The sequence below is a fragment of the Neomonachus schauinslandi genome, chromosome 16 (genome assembly GCF_002201575.2).
Source record: "Neomonachus schauinslandi chromosome 16, ASM220157v2, whole genome shotgun sequence".
In the NCBI taxonomy this organism is placed as follows: Eukaryota; Metazoa; Chordata; class Mammalia; order Carnivora; family Phocidae; genus Neomonachus; species Neomonachus schauinslandi.
Genome location: NC_058418.1, coordinates 23,193,582 through 23,214,473, shown reverse-complemented (window position 1 = coordinate 23,214,473; position 20,892 = coordinate 23,193,582). Strand labels below are relative to the sequence as shown.

The following is a 20,892-nucleotide window of genomic DNA, read 5'->3' as shown; positions in this document are numbered from 1 at the left end:
GAGATTGAAGAAGGGGCTCCTGGCTGGCTCAGTTGGTGGAGTACATGACTTTTGTTCTTGGGGTTGTAAGTTTGAGCCCCACATTGTGTGTAGAGATTACTTAAAAATAAAATCTTTAAAAAAATAAAATTAAAAAGGGATTAAAGGAAATATTGTATTTCGTAAAATTGAGAGTATCTGTACTGTAGACCAAACCTTGAGCACCATTCAAATACTTGATCAGTCACCAAATTCTGACAGAAACAGTTTTTGGTGAGAACAAACTGCTTTGTTCAGATGTTTAAATTTGTTTTTTCTTTTTCTTTCTTTCTTTCTTTCTTGTAAAGTATTTATCTATCTGTTTATTTACTTGAGAGAGAGTGGGGGGAGGAGCAAAGCAGATTCCCCTGCTGAGCACGGAGTGGGCCACAGGGTTCAGTCTCATCATCCTGAGATCATGACCTGAGCCAAAATCAAGAGTTGGACGTTTAGCCAACTCAGCCACCCAGGCACCCCTAAATTTGTTTTTTCTGATGGCTATTCCAGGTGTTTTGTGACATCAAGGGTGCCATTTTGCATTTAATAATTATGGATATACCTTTTTCCTTTAAAAATTTTAATTATAAAAAACTGTAAAGAAAAAAGTAAACAAATTCTAAATGACATACTAGTTCATAAAAGACTTCTCTGAAAGTAAGAAAAAAGATAAAACAGTAAGACATTGGAATAGCTTTTTAGTATTTAATTGTATGTTTCTCAGTGGGTATGAGTTTTGTTTTTTTTTTTAAGATTTTATTTATTTATTTGACAGAGAGAGATAGTGAGAGCAGGAACACAAGCAGGGGGGAGTGGGAGAGAGAGAAGCAGGCTTCCTGCTGAGCCGGGAGCCCGATGTGGGGCTCCATCCCAGGACCCTGGGATCATGACCCGAGCCGAAGGCTGACGCTTAACAACTGAGCCATCCAGGCACCCCTGGGTATGAGTTTTAGATTAAGTTTAGTCAGATAAATAACAACCTTTCATTTTTAATTAGGGGAAGGAAAAAAACAAAAAATTTAAACCTAAACTTACTTTTCAAATTATTGTCTAAGGTAAGTTAGCAGGCAAAGGCTGATAAATAAGCCAAGAAGTCTGTAAATGACATACTCACTTTTAGTTAAGAGAAAAAAGTGAAATGATTATTGCCAGTTGTCAGTACTTTTTATAAACTCAGTGACTGAACATTAATTTAGTAGTAAGTGGTCCTCAATTCTGAATTACTTGACAATGAAGGTTTGGTTTTGTTATTTCAGAAAACACTGTTTCTTACCTGCTAATCACTTAAAATTGCTCTACATTCATATATGGGACATGGCTTTAGGTTTTTATTTTGCCTTTGGTGGAAGAATGCATACCTTTATTTACCTCTGCCTGTACTTTTAAGTTCTTACTCATACAGTTTGTATAATGATGAGTATATTCATTTTTAAGACTTTTTTGTAGAATCTTCTGACTTCTTCTAATTAAGACTGACTGATCTTAGGTCTGCTGCATAGTTGTCATACTAAGATTTCTTTCTTTCTTTCTTTTTTTTTTAAAGATTTTATTTATTTGTCAGAGAGAGAGCACAAGCAGGGGGAGTGGGAGAGGGAGAAGCAGGCTCCCTGCTGAGCAAGGAGCCCGATGCGGGACTCGATCCCAGGACCCTGGGATCATGACCTGAGCTGAAGGCAGACACTTAACTGACTGAGCCACCCAGGCGTCCCTAAGATTTCTTTCCTTTGTACTCTTAGGATAATCCCATTTTTCTTCAGTATCATTTTTTTTTTTTTTAATTCATGTATTTTTATTTCTAAAATAAATTTTCCAGAAAGTTGTTTCAGACCTGGAAAAATTTTTTTCATAGAAGCTATGTGGTGGTACATTTCCTGTTTTCCATTGTGTGAAAGGCCTTTACTGTGTACTCACATTTATTTTTTTATTTTTATTTTTATTTATTTTATTTATTTTTTTTAATGTTTTATTTATTTATTTGTCAGAGAGCACAAGCAGAGAGAGCTGCAGGCAGAGGCAGAGGGAGAAGCAGGCTCCCCACTGAGCAGGGAGCCCGATGCGGGGCTCGATCCCAGGACCCTGGGATCATGACCTGAGCCGAAGGCAGACGCCCAACTGACTGAGCCACCCAGGCGCCCCTAGTTTTTTATTTTTAAAGATTTATTTATTTATTTTTGAGTGTGTGTGTGCACACATGCAAGTGGGGGGAGGGGCAGAGGTGGAGGGAGAGAAACAATCCAAAGCCGACTCCCGGGGGCTTGATCTCACAACCCTGAGATCATGACCTGAGCCAAAACCAAGAGTAGGACGCTTGGCTAAGTCACCTAGAGTCCTGTACTCACATTTAAATGTCATTCTCATTCTTCCTTTCCATCTAAGGGCTCAAATCTTCAGTTTAGAGCAATTTTTACCTATTATTTCTTTTTTCCCTACTGTCTTTTTCTCTTCTTCTTGGTATACCTGTTGGATGATATATCAGGATTACCATCCACAGAGACTGACACTGGATTGGACAAATAGTTTGTGGGGTTTTTTTTTTTTTTTCACTATTCAGTGAAGAAAGATGAAGTTGGCAGTACAGGACTAGTGATTCAGTGGTATCATCAAGGACCTAGGTTGGTTTCTTCTGTCCTGAGATTTGGCTTTCATCCTCATTGTTACAAGGTAGCTATTGTAACTCCAGGAATCTCTTAAGCATTCCAAGAAGAAGAAGAGGGAAGGGCAAAGGGGCAAAGGGACATGCCAGCTATGCTTACCCCCTTAAAAAAAAAAATTGTGCTGGAAACCTTACCCAATTCCACTTATTTGTCATTGGCCAGAACAAAAGTCCATGGCCACTTCATCTGCCGGAGGGTCTTTGAATGTATATATTTTAGCTGGGCCCAGTTCCCTCTTGATTAGCACATCCTGTTCTTTTTTGCTTTTTTAAAGATTTATTTATTTATTTGAGAGAGCGAGAAAGAGAGAGAGAGTACACGAGAGGGGGGAGGGTTTTAGAGGGAGAAGCAGGCTCCTCGCTGAGCAGGGAGCCCGATGTGGGACTCGATCCTGGGACTCCAGGATCATGACCTGAGCCGAAGGCAGTCGCTTAACCAACTGAGCCACCCAGGCGCCCCTAGAACAACTTGTTCTTAATGAAGAAGGGAGAATGAATAATGGGTAGATAATTAGTAATTACATCATGGATGAGTATTGGATTTCTTGGATCTTTCTTTCATTTCTCTTCACTTACTGTCACCTATTCTCTCTCTCTCTTTTTTTTGGGGGGGGGGGTTGTTCCAGGAAATTTCATTGATTTCCTTGTCTAGAGCTATAATTCTTCTTTCAGAGATGTCCATTATTTCGCTTGTCTTTTGCACTTTAATTTTGAGCAGTTCATCTTGTTTTCTAATTTCTTTTTTTCATTGAATCTTTTTTCATATTTTTGTGGTATTTTACACATAACATAAAATCAGTATTTTAATCATTTTAACGGTTTTATTTATTTATTTGAGAGAAAGACAATGATCGGGGGTAGGGGCAGAGGGAGAGGGAGAAGCAGACTCCCAGGACCCTGGGATCATGCCCTGAGCTGAAGGCAGATGTTTAACTGACTGAGTCACCCAGGCGCCCTGTATTTTAATCATTTTAAATGTACACTTCGGTGGCATTAAGTACATTCATATTGTGTACTTAACGATTACCACTATTAATCTTCAGGACTGTTTTCATCTTCCCAAACTGAAATGCTATACCCATTAAACAATAACTCTCCATTCCTTTTCCCTACTGCCCCAAGGCAACCAGTATTCTTTTTTCTGTACCTGTGAATTTGACTAGTGTAGTTACTTCCTATTTGGAATCATACTGCATTTATTTTTTGTGTCTGACTTGTTTCCTTTAGCATAATGTCTTTAGACTTCATGTTGTAGCTTGTGTCAGAATTGCCTTTCTGACTTTTGATAAGAGCCATTCTAATCAGTATGAAGTGATAACGTAGTTTTGATTTGCATTTCTCTAATGATTAGTGATGTTGAACATCTTTTCATTTGCCTGTCTTCTGTCTATTCAAGTTCTTTGCTCATTTTTGAATTGGGTTGTTATTGAGTTGTAGAAGTTCTTTTTATTCTGGATATTAATCCCTTATTTGATAAATGTTATAAATATTTTTTCCCCGTTCCATGAATTGCCTTTTTTCACTCTGTTGATACTGTCCTTTGATGCACAAAAGTTTTTAATTTCGTTGAAATCCAAGTTGCCTATTTTTCTTTTGTTGCCTGTATTTTCATTGTCATATCCAAGAAATCATTGCCAAGTCCAGTGTTATGTGAAGCTTTTTCCTTCTTTTTGTTCTAAGCATTTTATAGTTTTAGCTGTAATATTTAGGTATTCCATCCATTTTGAATTAATTTTTGCATATGGTATAAACTAAGGGTCCAGTTACATTTTTTTGGTATGTGGATATCCAGTTTTCCCAATACAACTTGTTGAAAATACTATCTTTTTCTCCTTGAATCATCTTGGCATTGTTTTTTGAAAATCATTGAACTGTATATTCAGGGATTTATTTCTGGGCTCTCTATTTTATTCTCTTGGTCTATATATCTGTCCTATGGCAGTACCACACTTTTTTGATTACTGTAGCTTTGTAGTGAGTTTTGGAATCAGGAAGTGTGAGACTTCTGGCATTGTTTTTCAAGATTCTTTTGGTTATTTCACATTGCTTGAGAGTCCATATGAATTTTAGGATTGAGCTTTCTATTTTTGCAAAAGAATCTTATTCTTAATGGTATAAAGTACAATCAGATGTCTCGAAGGTATGCATTAGAATGTTTTAAGATTATCTTCTTTTTTTTTTTTTTTAAGATTTATTTATTTGAGAGAGAGAGAGAGACAGGGCAGGGGAGGAACAGAGGGAGATGGACAAGCAGACTCCACACTGAGTATGGAGCCTAATGTGGGACTGGATCCCATGACCCTGAGATCATGACCCAAGCTGAAACCAAGTGTCGGACAGGACACTTAGCCGAATGAGCCACCCAGGCGCCCCTATTTCTTTCATGTTTCTTGAACTACCTTTGTTCCTCCTGTTTTAACTTGTTTCTTCTCTATTATACTTTTAATTTTCCTTAAATTGCTGGTAATCCTTAATTGCCTATTGATACTCATAAATGGTTTGATTTATCAGTGTAGATAACTTGCATGACTATCCTACACTGTTTTATTTTTTATTTTTTTTAAAGGTTTTATTTATTTTTTGACAGGGAGAGACAGCGAGAGAGGGAACACAAGCAGGGGGAGTGGGAGAGGGAGAAGCAGGCTTCCTGCAGAGCAGGAAGCCGGATGTGGGGCTCGATCCCAGGACCCTGGGATCATGACCCGAGCTGAAGCCAGACACTCAACGACTGAGCCACCCAGGCGCCCCATATCCTACACTGTTTTAAAGGTCTATTTTGACTATAGATCTCTTTAGTTTACAGTTGGGAGGAGCTTATTGGTAGATTACATGAGCTGGGAGACATTGTTGAATTCCATCATGGCTAAAATAAGGAAAGCTTCATCCTGGGAGAGAATGTGAAATTCTTTATATTATTTCATTTTTATGAGGAGCTGCCATTTGTTTGTGTTTTCTATTTTTTGGAGGTTCATAGTTCTTTGGAACATTGCTTGGTTCCTGAGAGCTTTACTTCCTTATGTCATTTGCTCTGCAGTAGGCCTGTAAGTATTCTGATGATCACTCTGTGGCCTGCTCTCTCTTATTTGTACTTTTTGTTCTGTCCTGGGAGTATTTTGGGGAAGAACAGCTCTCCTTTCTATAGGAGCCATCTTTTGTTTCTGTTTTGGATTGTAGTGTCTTCTATTCTGGTTTCTTTCTTTTTTTTTTTTAAGATTTATTTATTTTAGAGAGCGAGCATGAGCACGGGGAGGGGCAGAGGGAGAGAGAGAATCTCAAGCAGACTCCCCTCTGAGCACAGCCTGACACTGGGCTTAGTCCCATTACCTTGACACCATGACCTTAGCCAAAATCAAGAGTCAGAGGCTTCGCCGACTGAGCCACCCAGGTGCCCCCTATTCTGGTTTCTTAATCAGAATCTGTGAGTTTGCTGGTTTGCTGAAATTCTGTAATTTCGGGTGATTGGTAGCATCCTTTCCTTGTTTCCATCAGTACAGACCTATTTTCCTTTTTCTCTTTACCTTTACTCGTGTTTATTCTCTTCTCAGTGGGATTTTCCAGAAAGGGGACGGTAGATGCATGTGCTCCGTCTAAATAAGTTTTATTTATTCAGCACTACTTAATATGTGTCAGTAACGTTCTAGATTCTGTGAATGAGACAGACAAATGGCATCCCAACTTTCATGGAGTTTATATTCTAATGGATTGAGCATATAAGTAAATAACATAGTATTAGATTATAAAAAGTAATTTGAGCTGTAAGACTCAGGGGTAACCTATAAATCAACATTTGAAGTAAATAAGTGGTCTTATTAAAAGTTTTGGGATGTGAGCTCTAGGCAGAAGGATTAGCAAATGCAGTCATTTAAGGGGAGGAAAGGAACTTGTTTTATTAAAAGGAAGGCATGTCTGGAGTATAGTGAACAGAGTGTTGCAGTATGAGAAGATTGGAGAGAGAGGCAAATGTCAGGTCTTATAGACATTTGTAGGCTTTGGTAAGGAAGTTTGACTTTATTTTTAAATACAATGAAAAGCTAATGAAAGATTTTAGAAGGGGAGCTATGCAGTTTGAATTTTTTTGAATTTTTTAAAGATAATTTTGGCAGCTATGTAGGAAATGCATTTGGTTTGGATGTTGCCCATCAACGTAGAGTGATGAAGAAATTGTGGATATATTTTGCAAGGAGTACCTGTGGACATTTGTGATGATATAAGAAGCAGCAGGCTGAGTCCCAGATAATTACAAATTATTTGGCTTTTGCAACTGGGTAGTACTATTTACTAATATAATGAAGCTTTGGAAGAGGGAAAATCAAGAGTGATTTTTTGATACATATGAAATGGTTGTAAGATACTAGAGTGAAGCTGCTGGGTAGGCAGTCTGGAACTTTGGGAAGAGGTCGGAGTTGAAAGTATAAATTTTGGAACCATCATAAATCATAGAGTGTAATGTTTGGATCTATGGATTATCTCGACAGAGTGTAAGTAAGAGAAGAGGGCTCAGATCAGAGTCCTAGGGCTTTAATATTAAAGATGAGAAAGAACCTGGGGGAGAAGACACCAAAAGGAGATAGAGAGGAATGACTGGTGAGATGGGATACCTGGAAACCTGAAAATCAAGTGAAGAATAATTTAAGGAAAAGAGTAGTCATCTTTTTGAATTTTTGAGAGTTGGTATTAAGATGATTAGAGAGAGGTGCTGTTAGATTTGATAACAGAGATTTTTGCCCTTCTTGATCCATTTCATTGAGTGGGCATCTGTATTGGAGTGATTAGTGAATGGGAGGTGAGAAATTGAAGGCAGAAAGTACAGATAGCTCTTTTTTGAGAAGTTTGCAGAGATGGGTGGGTAGCTAAATTCATTGTTGAACTTGAAAAGGCATACTATAAAAAGCTTTACCTATCACTATTTCTCTCAACTTTTTTTTTTTTTTTTGAGAAATTCTAAGCATACACAAGAGCAGAAGGAAAATGGCCAACCTGGCCCCATTTATACCCATGTTTACTCTTTCCCTTGCATATTATTATTATTATTATTATTATTATTATTATTATTTTAAGATTTTATTTATTTGACAGAGCACAAGCAGAGGAAGAGAGAGGGAGAAGCAGGCTCCCCGCTGAGCAAGGAGCCCGATGCGGGACTTGATCCCAGGACCCTGGGATCATGACCCGGGCTGAAGGCAGTTGCTTAACCGACTGAGCCACCCAGGTGTCCCTCTTGCATATTATTTTTAAGCAAATCTCATATAATTTGTTATAAATGTTTCATTATATGTTTCTAAAAGATAGACCTTTAAAAATATAAGCACAATTAAAATTAACAGTAATTCCTTAATATTAAATACCCAACTGGTGTTGATGTTTTCAGGTGTCTCATAAAAACTTTTTTATTTATTTATTTTTTTTTTAAAAGATTTTATTTATTTGACACAGAGAGAGAGACAGCACAAGGAAGGGGAGCAGCAGAGGGAGAGGGAGAAGCAGGCTCCCCGCCGAGCAGGGAGCCCGACGCGGGGCTTGATCCCAGGGTCCTGGGATCGAGTCCTGCATCGGGCTCCCTGCTCAGCGGGGAGCCTACTTTTCCCTCTGCCTCTCTCTCTCTCTCTCTCTCTCTCTGTCTCTCATGAATAAATAAATAAAATCTTTAAAAAAAAATAAAGTTTTAAAAAGCATATTATGTAAGGTCCACACATTACGTATGGGCAATGTCTTTTTTAGCTCTCTTTTATCTATTGTTTTCTTTCTTTTTTTTCCTTGCAAATTGTATGTTGAAGAAGCTATCACATGTACATCTGGATGTGCTATTTGGGTCTTCATGGTGTAGGAATGTAGGATAACACATTTCTCCAGTGACTTATTTTTCCTGTAAATTGTAATTTGGATTCAAAAGCTTGATGGGATTTGATTTTCTTGATAAGACTACCTAATAGGTATTCTGTCAGGTGACACATAAAGTCTGCTTGTCTCTGTTTTTGTAATGTTAGCAGCTATTTATGTTCAGCACTTACATCCTTTAGTTCATTTCTGGTTGAAAATGGTGATACTTGGAGTGCCTGGGTGGCTCAGTCGGTTAAGCGTCTGCCTTTGGCTCAGGTCATGATCCAGGGGTCCTGGGATTGAGCTCCATGTTGGGCTCCCTGCTCAGTGGGGAGCCTGCTTCTCCCTCTGCCTCTACCCCTCTCCCCCACTTGTGCTCACTTGCTCTCTCAAATAAATAAATAAAATCTTTAAGAAAAATGGTGATACTTTGATTTTATCATTCTTCATTTTTTAGCCACAGTAATTCTTAAATTAGAAACTTCTCTTTATCTGTCCTTTGGTTACCCAGTCAGTGGTACAGTTTGAATAGAAAAGGCAGGATAAATGCTTTATTCTTTCTATTCTATTTAAGCTTTCAAAATAGGGAGTTGGTTCTTTAGCATCTTCCTATGGTGGCCAAGTAGTTTTTGCTTGTGTTTTTTTAATTTAATGTCATGTACTCATAGTGTTAAGTATATTTGATGTTCCAATTTATTATTACAGTTACTATTTGTGTTGATGCTCGAATTGTCGTAAAGTGGCCAGGGGGAGCCTTTTCAGGTTAGCCCTTTAGTCCTTTAACAAGACCCTGGTTGTCTTTGATAACTTCCCTGCAATCTGGAATAATTAAGTGTTCTTGCATCATCTGGTATATATCTGAGATTAGAATTAACTAATTCTCTAAGGGTACAGCATTTCAAAATAACCATTACCATTTTACTTAAAAGTTTTTTGTTTTTTTTTTTAATTTTACACTAGTCTATTAAGCATACTTATATTACAATCTTTTGTTTCCTTTTTGGGATATGAATTTTATCTATTTTTGCCCTTTACCATTGTGGTTTTACGTATTTGGGGAATTTTCTTTGTTGCTTTTGAGTTCAGGTATGTATTAAAGCAAGTTTTTTTTTTTTTTTAATTTGTTGTTTGGCTTATCCAACATTTTGAATTGTTTGGAGTGAGAAGGATGGCTTCTTGGCATTAATTAAATCACCATATTGAGTAAAGTTCCCCTTTTGCTATTCCATTTAGGGATCTGCATGCTCTGAGAATGTCAGAAATGATCTCATCTGTGGCTAAGTGAAAACTACTTATTACTTCCCTAGTGTTTTTATATTTTCTGTGGATGTTTTGTTTGCTTTTTATTGGTAACCTTAACATATTATGACTAAGATCAGTTTTGCTTCTGTATATTTGACATATTTCAGTCTATAATTTGAGTAGGGGGCAAAAAGGAATGGAATTTCTAATACTTTACCATTTTTAGCTTGGAAGCAGAGAGAAGGAAAAAGGCAGAAAGATCGCTGTGAAATTGTGTGAACATGTAGGGGCTGAAATTAAAGGTGCCAAATAAAAAAACTGGTCTTGTTACAATTCCTCCTACCTCATGAGTTAATGAGGATCTGAATTCTGTTGAATTTCTTTTTTTCCTGTGTGGGTGTGAGGAACGTAGATGTTATGGTTGTAGTTTTATAAAATATGCCAGGCAGCAAAAACTCTAGTGCTATTTAGAAAGAAAAAGAAGACAATGAGAACTTGGGCAAACAGTTCTTGCTAAGCCCTAAAATATATCACTTTTATTCATCCATACAGAAAACAAGCATGAGGCCAAGAGGAGGCGAACAGAGAGAGTTAGGCGAGAGAAGATAAATTCTACAGTAAATAAGGATTTAGAAAACAGAAAGAGGTCTCGAAGTAACAGCCATTCAGATCATATCAGACGAGGAAGAGGAAGACCTAAAACTGCATCTGCCAAAAAACATGAGGAAGAAAGAGGTATGAATAAATCCAAGCAGTTTTGTTTTTCAAGTATTAAATTTTTCTAGATCTTAATTAGATAGTAGTAAAGAAAGTGTTTGGTAGGCATTGAGCTCCTGGACTTAAAATCACAACTCATATTTTAGTTTGAAAACATTTCCTCCAGGGTAGATGCTTGTTTTTTTTGTTTTTTTTTTTTAATTACAGAATTTAATTCTTATTGAAAAGCTATAAAGGCTCAAATTAGGTAAAATTCACCTTGCTATAAACTGATGATAGTAGAGTTCAGAGATAATAATTTGTATATGACAACCTAGAGGAGCCTGTTAAAATGGTTTTTTGTTTGTTTTTAAAGATAAATCTGAGTTCTGTTAGACTTACTTCCAACTGTTACACTATGAGTTTTAAAATTTAATATTGAAAGTATTCTTCAGTATGAATTTTTAAATTGCTCATTATGTCCTCCCTACTTTGAGGCAGCTTTTGGATAGTTGGGTAAAGTCTTCTTGGTCCAAAATATATTCATATTTCTCCTTATAGATTTTCTCCTTTCTTCTGATAAGTAGTATGTCTGCCAATAACTTGTTTTTAACACATTAACTAAAACTTCAGCTTCTCTTTTTATACATCTTCTAAAAAACCTTTTATCTGGAAAATTTCAAAGATGACACAAGAGTAGAGAGACTAGACTAGGATAATGAACCCCTGTATGGCCATGAATGAATATCTTTTACAATTGAGACTTTCAAGCCTGTAATTAATGGAAAAAGGGGATGGCTGCTCTTTATAATTACTTAAAAACATCTATTAAAATAATTTCATCTTCAGTGAAATGCATTTATAATTTATCTTGTTGGTGAGTTATGCTTTGCTTTTTCAGGCATTCAGTTTTAGATATTCAAGCATAAGTGTAAATTTCTTTTATTTTAGACATTGAGACTTTTTTTTTAACCTGTTTACCATTTCTATCTGCTTTGTATGCTTTTATTTCAGTAAAGTTATAACTGTTAGGGAAAATAACTTCACCGGTATAGCTGTCTTTAGCTTTTTCAGAGTTAATGGTGTCTTAGTGTTGTATGGCTAAAGGAATAAGGCTTATATCATATTTGACTGTATTCTTTGAAGAATACTTAGATATTCCTTAATTCCTTGGGTAATAGTACTCCATTTTCTTTTTCCTTCTCTTACGCTGCTCTTCCAGAGAGTTTGAGTTATTTTCTAAATTTGAATGTGTTTTTTAACATGGGATGATCAGAAAAATCTATGCTAAAAACTGCTTCAGCAGGGAAACTAGGCAGGAAAAAAACAAAAAATCCAGAGAAATACTGCTTGGCCCAGAAAACAGGACATTCTTTTCAGTTGAAGTAAAGGGAGTATAACCCAAAGAATGGAGAAGGAATGCTTCTGGTGGTGAGTGAGAGGAGATGAGCAAACAGATAATGACAGTCTTTTAGTTGGGGAAATGAAATCTAGATAGTTGTTCTAGGAATCTGTATGTGCAGGTCTGAACTTTTATTCATGTTAACTTGAGAAAAGAATTTAGTTAGCTATCATTTTTTTTTTTTCCTGATATTTTGAGCTTATTAATAGAAAAGTTTTAAGCTATTTCTAGAGTAAGATATGCTTTTGATTTATTTTTAATACAAACAGGAAGGTGCTCAAAGCAATTTTTGTAGAATAAACTGGAATCTTTTCATGTAGGCCATGGGGGAGGGGTGGGGAAGAGGTCAGCAAACTTTTTCTGTAAAGAACCAGATAATAAATATTTTAGGCTTTGTGGGCCATACAGCCTTCTATTGCTGCTACTCAGCCCTGTCGTTGTAGCTGGAGAGCAGCCATAGACAATATGTAAATAAATGGGCCTGGCTGTGTTCCAGTAAGACTTTATAAAAACAGGTGGCAGGCCAGATTTGACCTTGGGCTGTATTTTACCAACCCTTGAGGCAGACCATGTTCCCGAAATATAATATGGATAAGAAATATGAACTTTTGAAATCTCTATGTATTTTATTTTATTTTATTTTTTTTTTTTTAAAGATTTTATTTATTTATTTATTAGAGAACGAGCGCGAGAGAAACAGCATGAGAGGGGGGAGGGTCAGAGGGAGAAGCAGGCTCCCCGCCGAGCCGGGAGCCCGATGCGGGACTCGATCCCAGGACTCCGGGATCACGACCTGAGCCGAAGGCAGTCGCTCAACCGACTGAGCCACCCAGGCGCCCCTGAAATCTCTATGTATTTTAGAATAGACTTCTTTCATATGCTTCTTAGTATTAACTAGCTATTTACTGTAATTCAGTTTTTATTGATTTCTTGCTCATAGGGTACTTGAAAACTTTGAAGCAAGCTTTACCTTTTGTAAGGACAGTTTATGTATAAAAAACACATTTTTAATTGACTTTGTTTTCTATATTTTGAAAAAGAATAGGAAGAAGAAAGAATGGAAAAGGAAAGCTTGTTAGACATCTAGATAGCAAAATATTTTTATACAATCATAAAAACAAACCATTAAACTTAAAAAATTTTGGTTGGTTTAAGATAAGTTTTCATTTTATATGAGGGGAGTATGATTATTTTGAATATTAGTAAGGTAGGAGTGACATTTAGATTAAAATATAATGGGCAATTCTGAATATCTTATTAATGAACATACAAGATTTATGTAGAGTTCAAGTTCAAGTTGGTAGATTGAATAACCACACCATGCTCTCCATCATCCTCAAATCTTAGTAATATTATAGTAAAGGGATTTTTTTTTTAAAAGGACCAAATTTCACAAGGACAAGGAATGGGAAAAGCAGCAGAATTCTAGAAAGTGATAACTGCTTTAGTAGACCCATGAAATCTAAACTGTCAGCCTCTTTGGGAAAAACTAATAAAAAAAATGATTTTTATTACACAGCTGCCTTAAGGTCAGGAATTTGTGCATCAGTTATGTCTGGAAGTGTAGAGGTGAAGGTGAGGCTAAAAATGAGATTGTTTGGAAGTCTGTTTCTTAATGGCCTGCTAGGGCTGTTTACCTCATTTTCCCCTCCTTCCAAATTTATCCTTTCAAAAAGAGAAAACAAAACAGAGTCTCTGATTTAATGGAACACCAGGTATCACTGAGGGCAGGGATACTATATTGAGATCAGGAAGATTACGTGAAAATTGGAGATAGTAAATACTGAGTTCTGTGGTCAGGCTTGGATCTTCGAGGTAGGAGAATTAGCAGTATCTTCTCTAGGAAATCTGAAAAACCCAAGAGAAAGGGCCTAATATAAGGAACTTTCATTAGGGATTTCACAAATGGCCCAGTCAGATCATCCTAAATTGGTGATCACAGTCAAGCTCCACAGATAGGTATGAGCTCATCATCTTTTTGGATCCCATTCTTAAATATGAGCATATTATCAAGAATTACTCAGATATACAGAAGAAAGCATCTATATGAAAGGCTAAGACCAAACAACAGGGAAAAAACAATAACTTGGATAAAACAGGATTTTGCAGGAAAGAGAAAAACTTAAAACTATTAATGTTTTTAGCAAGAGAAGATATTGTAGTCATGAAACAAGAACAAGATGATATTTAAATGGAAAAGCACATGTCAAAAAAGTACCTAGAAAATGAACTTTAAAAATACAAATCTAAAAAAATATGTGTGTATATAAAGATTGCAGAAATGAAAAACTTTAACAGGTTTATTGACAGAATTAAAGAATTGTACCAGAATGCAGAGAAATAGAAAAAGAGATGAAAGGGGCACCTGATGGCTCAGTCGATTAAGCATCCGACTCTTGATTTTGGCTCAGGTCACGATCTCAGGGTGGTGAGATTGAGCCCCATATCAGGCTCTGTTCTGAGCGTGGGAAGCCTGCTTAGGATTCTCTTTTTCCCTCTCTCTAGGAAAGAAAGAGAGAGAGAGAGAGAGAGAAAGACAGAAAAAAAAAATAGAATGGGAAAGATAAGAAATTTAGAGGACCAGTTTGAAGTCAACATCTATAAATAACTGATGTTCCAAAAAGGAACATAGAAGATGGAGGAGAAGGAAGTCATCAATGAAATAATTCAAGAAATTTTTCCAGACCTGAAGGACATTGAGTTTCCACATTGAAATGGTCCACCAAATTCCCAGACCAGTGGATGGTTAAAAGTAGAGATTATGCCAAAGCCTATCATCATAAATCCTATCTCTTTGGTTAAAGGGAAACTCTTTCAAGTGCTCAGGGAAAAAAGAGCAAGAAAAGAAAGTGGTATTTGGAATTAATACAGTGGAGTAGTACCCAGCAAGGAACAAACTACTCATATATGAACAGACAGCATCAATGAATTTTAAAAACATGTTGAATGAAAGAAGCTAGACACAAAACAGTTCATGCTAGATGATGCCATTTATATGAAGTCTAAGAACAGGCAAATGAATCTGTGGTGATATAATCAGAACAGTAGTTGCTGATGAGGTGGGGAGGAATTGACTGGAAAGGAGCATGAGGAATTTCCTGTATCTTGATTGTGGTGTGGGTTACGTAGATGTATATTTTGTCAGAACTCATCCAATTGTACTTTAAGATCTGTGTATTTCACTGTATGTAAATTTAACAATAACGTTTTAAATAGCTGTAAAAAAAAGGTATTGGCTCTTTTTAAAACAGTGGCACCATTAGTTGGAAGCCAATTTTTTGCCTTCGTACTACTCAGGAAATCTAGGAGTCTTTAGTCAACCACACTATGAATTAGCATGAAGGTAGACTAATGACACTTTCTAACATTCAGGGTCTCAAAAAATTTGCTACCTGTACTCCCTTTCTCAGGAAGCTACTTCAAGATACCTGGCATCAAAAGGAAGAAGTAAACCAAGAAAGTGTCCTGGGACCCAGGACACAGGGTCCAACTCAAGAGAAAGATGTTTATATCCAGCATGATGTTGAAGAGAGATCTTGATGATAATTATGTAGCAGGTCTAGAAATCAACCATTTCAGACTGAGCAGAAGACTTGGAAAGACTTATTCAAGAAAATAAAATTGATATAATATCTAGTATGTGTAAACATTCTAAAAGATCTGTACAACTCATTGGTAATGAAAACTAAGCTGATGGAGAAAGAATCTCAGGAAAAAAACAATGTGCAGGAAAAGTGAAATCATTTACATAGTTAGAGGAATAATGTAAACATTGAATATTGATCTCCCCTAAATTGTGATGTAATTGTAATGGGAAGATGGGATAGGAAGAGTACGGGGCTTAAGATACGGAAAACAATAAAATACTAACTTTTCATGGTGGAAGATTAATTAATAATGCCTAAAATCAAGAAGTGGACATAAAAATGTTGCTTAGAGAGGTAAAAAATGAAAAGAAACAACTGAAAAAAAGTAGTTGCACTTGGAGTATGGGAAACGTGCATGAGAGAAGGAGGACTTCCATATTTTGTAACAGGTTGAATAAAAATGATTTGACTCTATATATTTAACTTTGATTAAAAAATCAAAACAAAAAAAGACAAAAGTACGATTGTAGAAGAGTCTGAAAAAAGAAGTTGACAGAATACACAAAGATGTTTATTGTGATTATAGCTGGCTCTGGGATAATATAGATGGGTTTTATTTTCTTTTTTTGTTTTTCTGTACTTTTCAATTTTCTACCATGAACTTGGATTGCATTTGTAATCAGGAGAGGGAAAAATAGAATTAAATGTTGGTTATTCTTATTTTCTATAGCAGGGCTAAGGTAAAGAAGTTAATATATTCATAAAGGCACTATTGGTGTTCAGAAGGGACCATCTTTTGGGTGAGAAAATTCATTTTGATTGGACAGTAAGCTCATCCTAGTGAAGAGAAAGAAATACTTGAGATTTTTACAGAAATGATATAGATATTATAGACGGTGTGTATAGAGATATATATATATATATATACAGTTTCCATTTAGTTCATGGCATTTCAATAACTGTGTCATTTTTAAAAAATTTCAGTTTAGTAGCATGATACTGTATAACATGTAATATATATTGTTAGTATTATGTATATTTATTGTCATCTAAAGAGATACTTGAAAGCCTCAAGTATTTTTTAATTACCACATTTACATTAAGCTTTCTCTTTTTCTTTTAACAGAGAAACAGGAAAAGGAAATTGACATCTATGCTAACCTCTCTGATGAAAAGGCTTTCGTGTTTTCAGTCGCCTTGGCAGAAATAAATAGAAAAATTATCAATCAAAGACTTATTCTCTGATATTTGTCTGCAAAATATGTTGATACTGTCTTCAGGATTACATCAGCAAATTCTCAAACAGTTGTGGACTCTCAGGAGCATTCTGACTGCATCAATAAGGGCCATTGATTGTTTTTTTTTCCCTGTCATTTAGCCTGTGCCACACTTTGGGAGCAAAGCTGTAGGCTTGGACTGTTCTGGGATTTCCTTGTTTACCAAGGAGTATTGTCAGTGTTTTGTGTTTGGGATGTAAGTAAGTATATTTACCAAAAACAAAAAAATAAACAAAAAACAATGGATGGCTGTTAAAGGATAAAGGAATAGAGATGGGAGTGGAAGAATGAAAACTAGGGAAATAAAATGCTTGATAGTTTTCAGGTTTGCCACCAGAGATGCAATATTTTAAGTACTTTGAGAAAGAGTGACTTTTAAAAATATTATATTTCAGATTTTCAGCATTAACAGATTGCATATATACAGTTCATTTACTTTTAATAAATTGGCAATTGATATTTTATTGAATGGGGAGTTAAGAATATAAACTGTACATTTTGTCTTAAATTGATTTTTTCTTGGCCTTTATTTTTATGACTTAAGGTATGAGTTATATTTTGGGAGATACTTTCTAGACATTTGGGAAGTTTGGGTGCTATATGAAGAAAAACATTTAAGGATATATCATACTTCAGATATAAACATCTTGTTTTCTTGAATGTAATTTATTTATTGGTTAAAAATACCTTTTCTGCTCTCAAGATGGTGCCTGTTAACCTAAACATAAAATATATTTATTACATACAAAATATTTCTTAGGTAGCCTCTTTTAAGCAGTAATGTTTTATCTGAATGGATGTTCATTTATACATACAGATAATTATTTAAATTGTTACTTAATCTCACTCTGGAAAAAAAAAATAAACCTTAATATTGAAACTAATAGATTAATAGTGTGGTATAAGTTTTTGTTCTGTGAAGTTTGTGAAATACACTTAAATTCTTAATTTTTCTAGTAGTAAGTGATAACTGTTTATAGTTGATTTATACTAAATGCTTTTGCATTTTTGTTTTTCAATTTAATATTAATATTCAAACTTGACAGTAATTTCCCTTATTTCAGGTACCCCCCCACCCTCACCCCAGTGGCTGAATCTGTTTGGAAGTCCAGAAGTCTTATTAGGGAAGGTACTCATCAGTTAGATTTAGCCTTAAGAGAATTTCCCTTTGAGTTTCAGTAGTTGCACTGTCAGCTTCATCCTGCCTCTCTCATCACCTCTCAAAAGAAAAAAAAGATTCACATGTTGTCCTACTTTATCTAAATTGTAGCCAGCAGAGGGAGCTTAAGAGGTACTCTAGGCAGGAAGTAGAATTTTTTTTCCCCCACAATCCTTGTATTTACCTATAGGTACTACTACAATTATCTTGTATGCATTTTAAAGCCCTAGTAATAAAGTTTATTCCCAAGAATGCTAATGTGATTTTTATCTTTGAAATATAAGAAAACTATTTTCATTTTGACAAGAAAATATAAAAATAATATCTAAAAATGCTTTTGAGTATGTCCTCAGAAAAAGGAAGGCTTATGGAGTAGGCATCTCTATAAAGAACTATTGATGTCAGAGTCTATCCATTTAAAGCTGAAGACCCTTAGAGGAAAGTCATGTTAGAATAGTCATGGATACAATAGGGAAGGAGACTGGTGACGAGGCTGGAACTTACCGTGTAAAGAAGTAATTTATTTCAGATGGTCATGGTGTTAAATCATTGGCTTATTTAAAAAGTTCTTTGGTAGAGGGGCAAATTAGGCTTTCCCCTATTTGTGATGTAACCTATTCAGGAAATTTCTCTAAAAATTGTGTTCTCTGATATTTTTTAAGCTGTCTCATAAAGCTGAATTTGTCTAAGAATGTTGTAATGGTCTTGGAACATACTACTTGTCATTCACTGGTGTTGAAGAAACTAATAAAGAGGTTTCATAAGAAACCTCTTAGATGTCCTAAGAGCATAATTATAATAATTTAATTACATAATCCAAAGTTTGTTGTGCTTTAATACCTATAAATGATATGATTATTCAGAATGCCTTAAAATGATTCTATAATTAGATTAGGCCTGTTGAAGGTATGTTCATTCTTAAATGTGAACAAGATTAAATAAAAGGTATTTGGGAGTTGTTAAGCCGAACTATACAAATTCGTATGTTTATCTCCCCACCCAATCCCACTATATTCCAAAATGTTTTGGGGAGGCACTTAAGATTTTGAGATTTAATTTTGTTTTTTTAATTTTTTAATTTAATTTATTTTTTTAAAGATTTTATTTATTTATTTGACAGGGAGAGACACAGCGAGAGAGGGAACATAAGCAGGGGGAGTGGGAGAGGGAGAAGTACGCTCCCTGCGGAGCAGGGAGACCGATGTGGGGCTCTATCCAGGGACTCCAGGATCATGACCTGAGCCGAAGGCAGTCGCTTAACCAACTGAGCCACCCAGGCGCCTCCCAATTTTGTTTTTTTAAACATGAACATTTCTTAAATTATTACGGGCAGAGAAGCCTTAGGTTGCTATGTTCAATGTAAGGTGTTTAAAAGTAAGGAAATACTGCAAATTATTTCTTCTGTAGCAATCAGTGTTTGAAATGACCAAACATCTTGAGACAGTTTATATTATGATGAAATAAAATTTAAAATTACAAATAACTTAAAAATTTAGCCAGAGTAAATTGACACTTCTTGAAATTTCAAAAGTATTTTAAAAAATAAAATGTCGTGACATTTGTGGTGTTCCCTAAAAGTAACATGTGTTTTCTCTGAGATAAGAATTCAAATTGAAAAGTGTTTGACTTTCTAAACGCTGGTAATTGCATTTGATTCTCTAATTCTGACTGTAAAAATGTCTTAGTGATACATGTAATTTTTACTTTCAACCTGCATATGTTTATCCTTTAGATTTGGAGAAATTAAGCTCTTTGCATACTTTATATGAAAGTATTAATCAGGTGCCTGGGTGGCTCAGTCGGTTGAGCGTCTGCCTTCGGCTCAGGTCGTGATCCCGGAGTCTCAGGATTGAGCCCCTCGTCAGGCTCCCTGCTCAGTGGGGAGTCTGCTTCTCCCTCTGACCCTCCCCCCCTCATGCTTTCTCTCTCTTGATCTCTCTCTCACAAATCAATAAATAAAATCTTAAAAGTATTAATCAAATTTGCTTCTGCATACAAAAGTATGTTCTATATAGAATTTTTAAATTTTTTGTTTTTTTCCCCATCTTTATTATTATAAGGCTTGTTTTTACATTTGGTGATATATACACACACGCACACATTACATACACACACGCACACATTACATACACACACACGTACACACCTATTTTACTTTTTCTAGTTACTTTGTGCTGTTTTAATCACTTAGTTTATTAATAGTGTTCATTGCTCAAAGATTACAACTATAATAATGAGTATCCTAACATACAAAGCAAATGCTCTGGAATGAAAAGTATGAGACATATAGAGGCTCTAGGCTGGACTGGAATAATTCTTTTTACCATAGTCAAAAATTTTCCTTTTGTATTATTAAGGAATCTTTTACCCTCTTATTGTCAAGAGTGTCTCTCTCCTCCCCTTAATGTTTTATCAGTGTGTTTTTTATTTCTTTCCCTTATTACACTGGCAAGGACCTCAGTACAATTTTGAAAAGTGAGAAGAGGGGCGCCTGGGTGGCTCAGTTGGTTAAGCAACTGCCTTCGGCTCAGGTCATGATCCCGGAGTCCCGGGATCGAGTCCCGCATCAGGCTCCCTGCTCAGCAGGGAGTCTGCTTCTCCCTCTGACCCTCCTCCCTCTCATGCTCTCTGTCTCTCATTCTCTCCTTCGCAAATAAATAAAATCTTAAAAAAAAAAAAAAGAAAAGTGAGAAGAGGAAGATCCTTGCCCTGATTCCAGTTGTGGGAGAAACATACTCAGTCTTACACCATTAAGTATGATGTTAACTATAGGTTTTTGTGTTGTAGAATACCCCTTCTTTTTTTTTTTTTAAGATTTTATTTATGGGGCGCCTGGGTGGCTCAGTCATTAAGCGTCTGCCTTCGGCTCAGGTCATGGTCCCAGGGTCCTGGGATCGAGGCCCGCATCGGGCTCTCTGCTCAGTGGGAAGCCTGCTTCTCCCTCTCCCACTCCCCCTGCTTGTGTTCCCTCTCTTGCTGTGTCTCTCTCTGTCAAATAAGCGAGAGAGGGAACACAAGCAGGGGGAGTGGGAGAGGGAGAAGCA

The 20,892-nt window shown here is 36.0% G+C and overlaps 1 protein-coding gene across 2 annotated transcripts in view; it reads left to right on the top strand.

Moving 5' to 3' along the window:
• LOC110594297 (UPF0547 protein C16orf87) overlaps positions 1-17,570 on the top strand; it is a 29,212-nt gene extending 11,642 nt beyond the window's left edge. The window contains exons 3-4 of one of the 2 annotated variants that reach the window (XM_021705841.1): positions 10,280-10,462; positions 16,539-17,570. In XM_021705841.1, coding sequence (XP_021561516.1) covers positions 10,280-10,462; positions 16,539-16,657 — 302 coding nt within the window. In that variant the 3' untranslated portion in view covers positions 16,658-17,570. The remainder of the gene's footprint in view (positions 1-10,279; positions 10,463-16,538) is intronic. The other variant, XM_021705842.1, reaches the window with a different exon arrangement.
• The last annotated feature ends 3,322 nt before the right edge of the window (positions 17,571-20,892 follow it).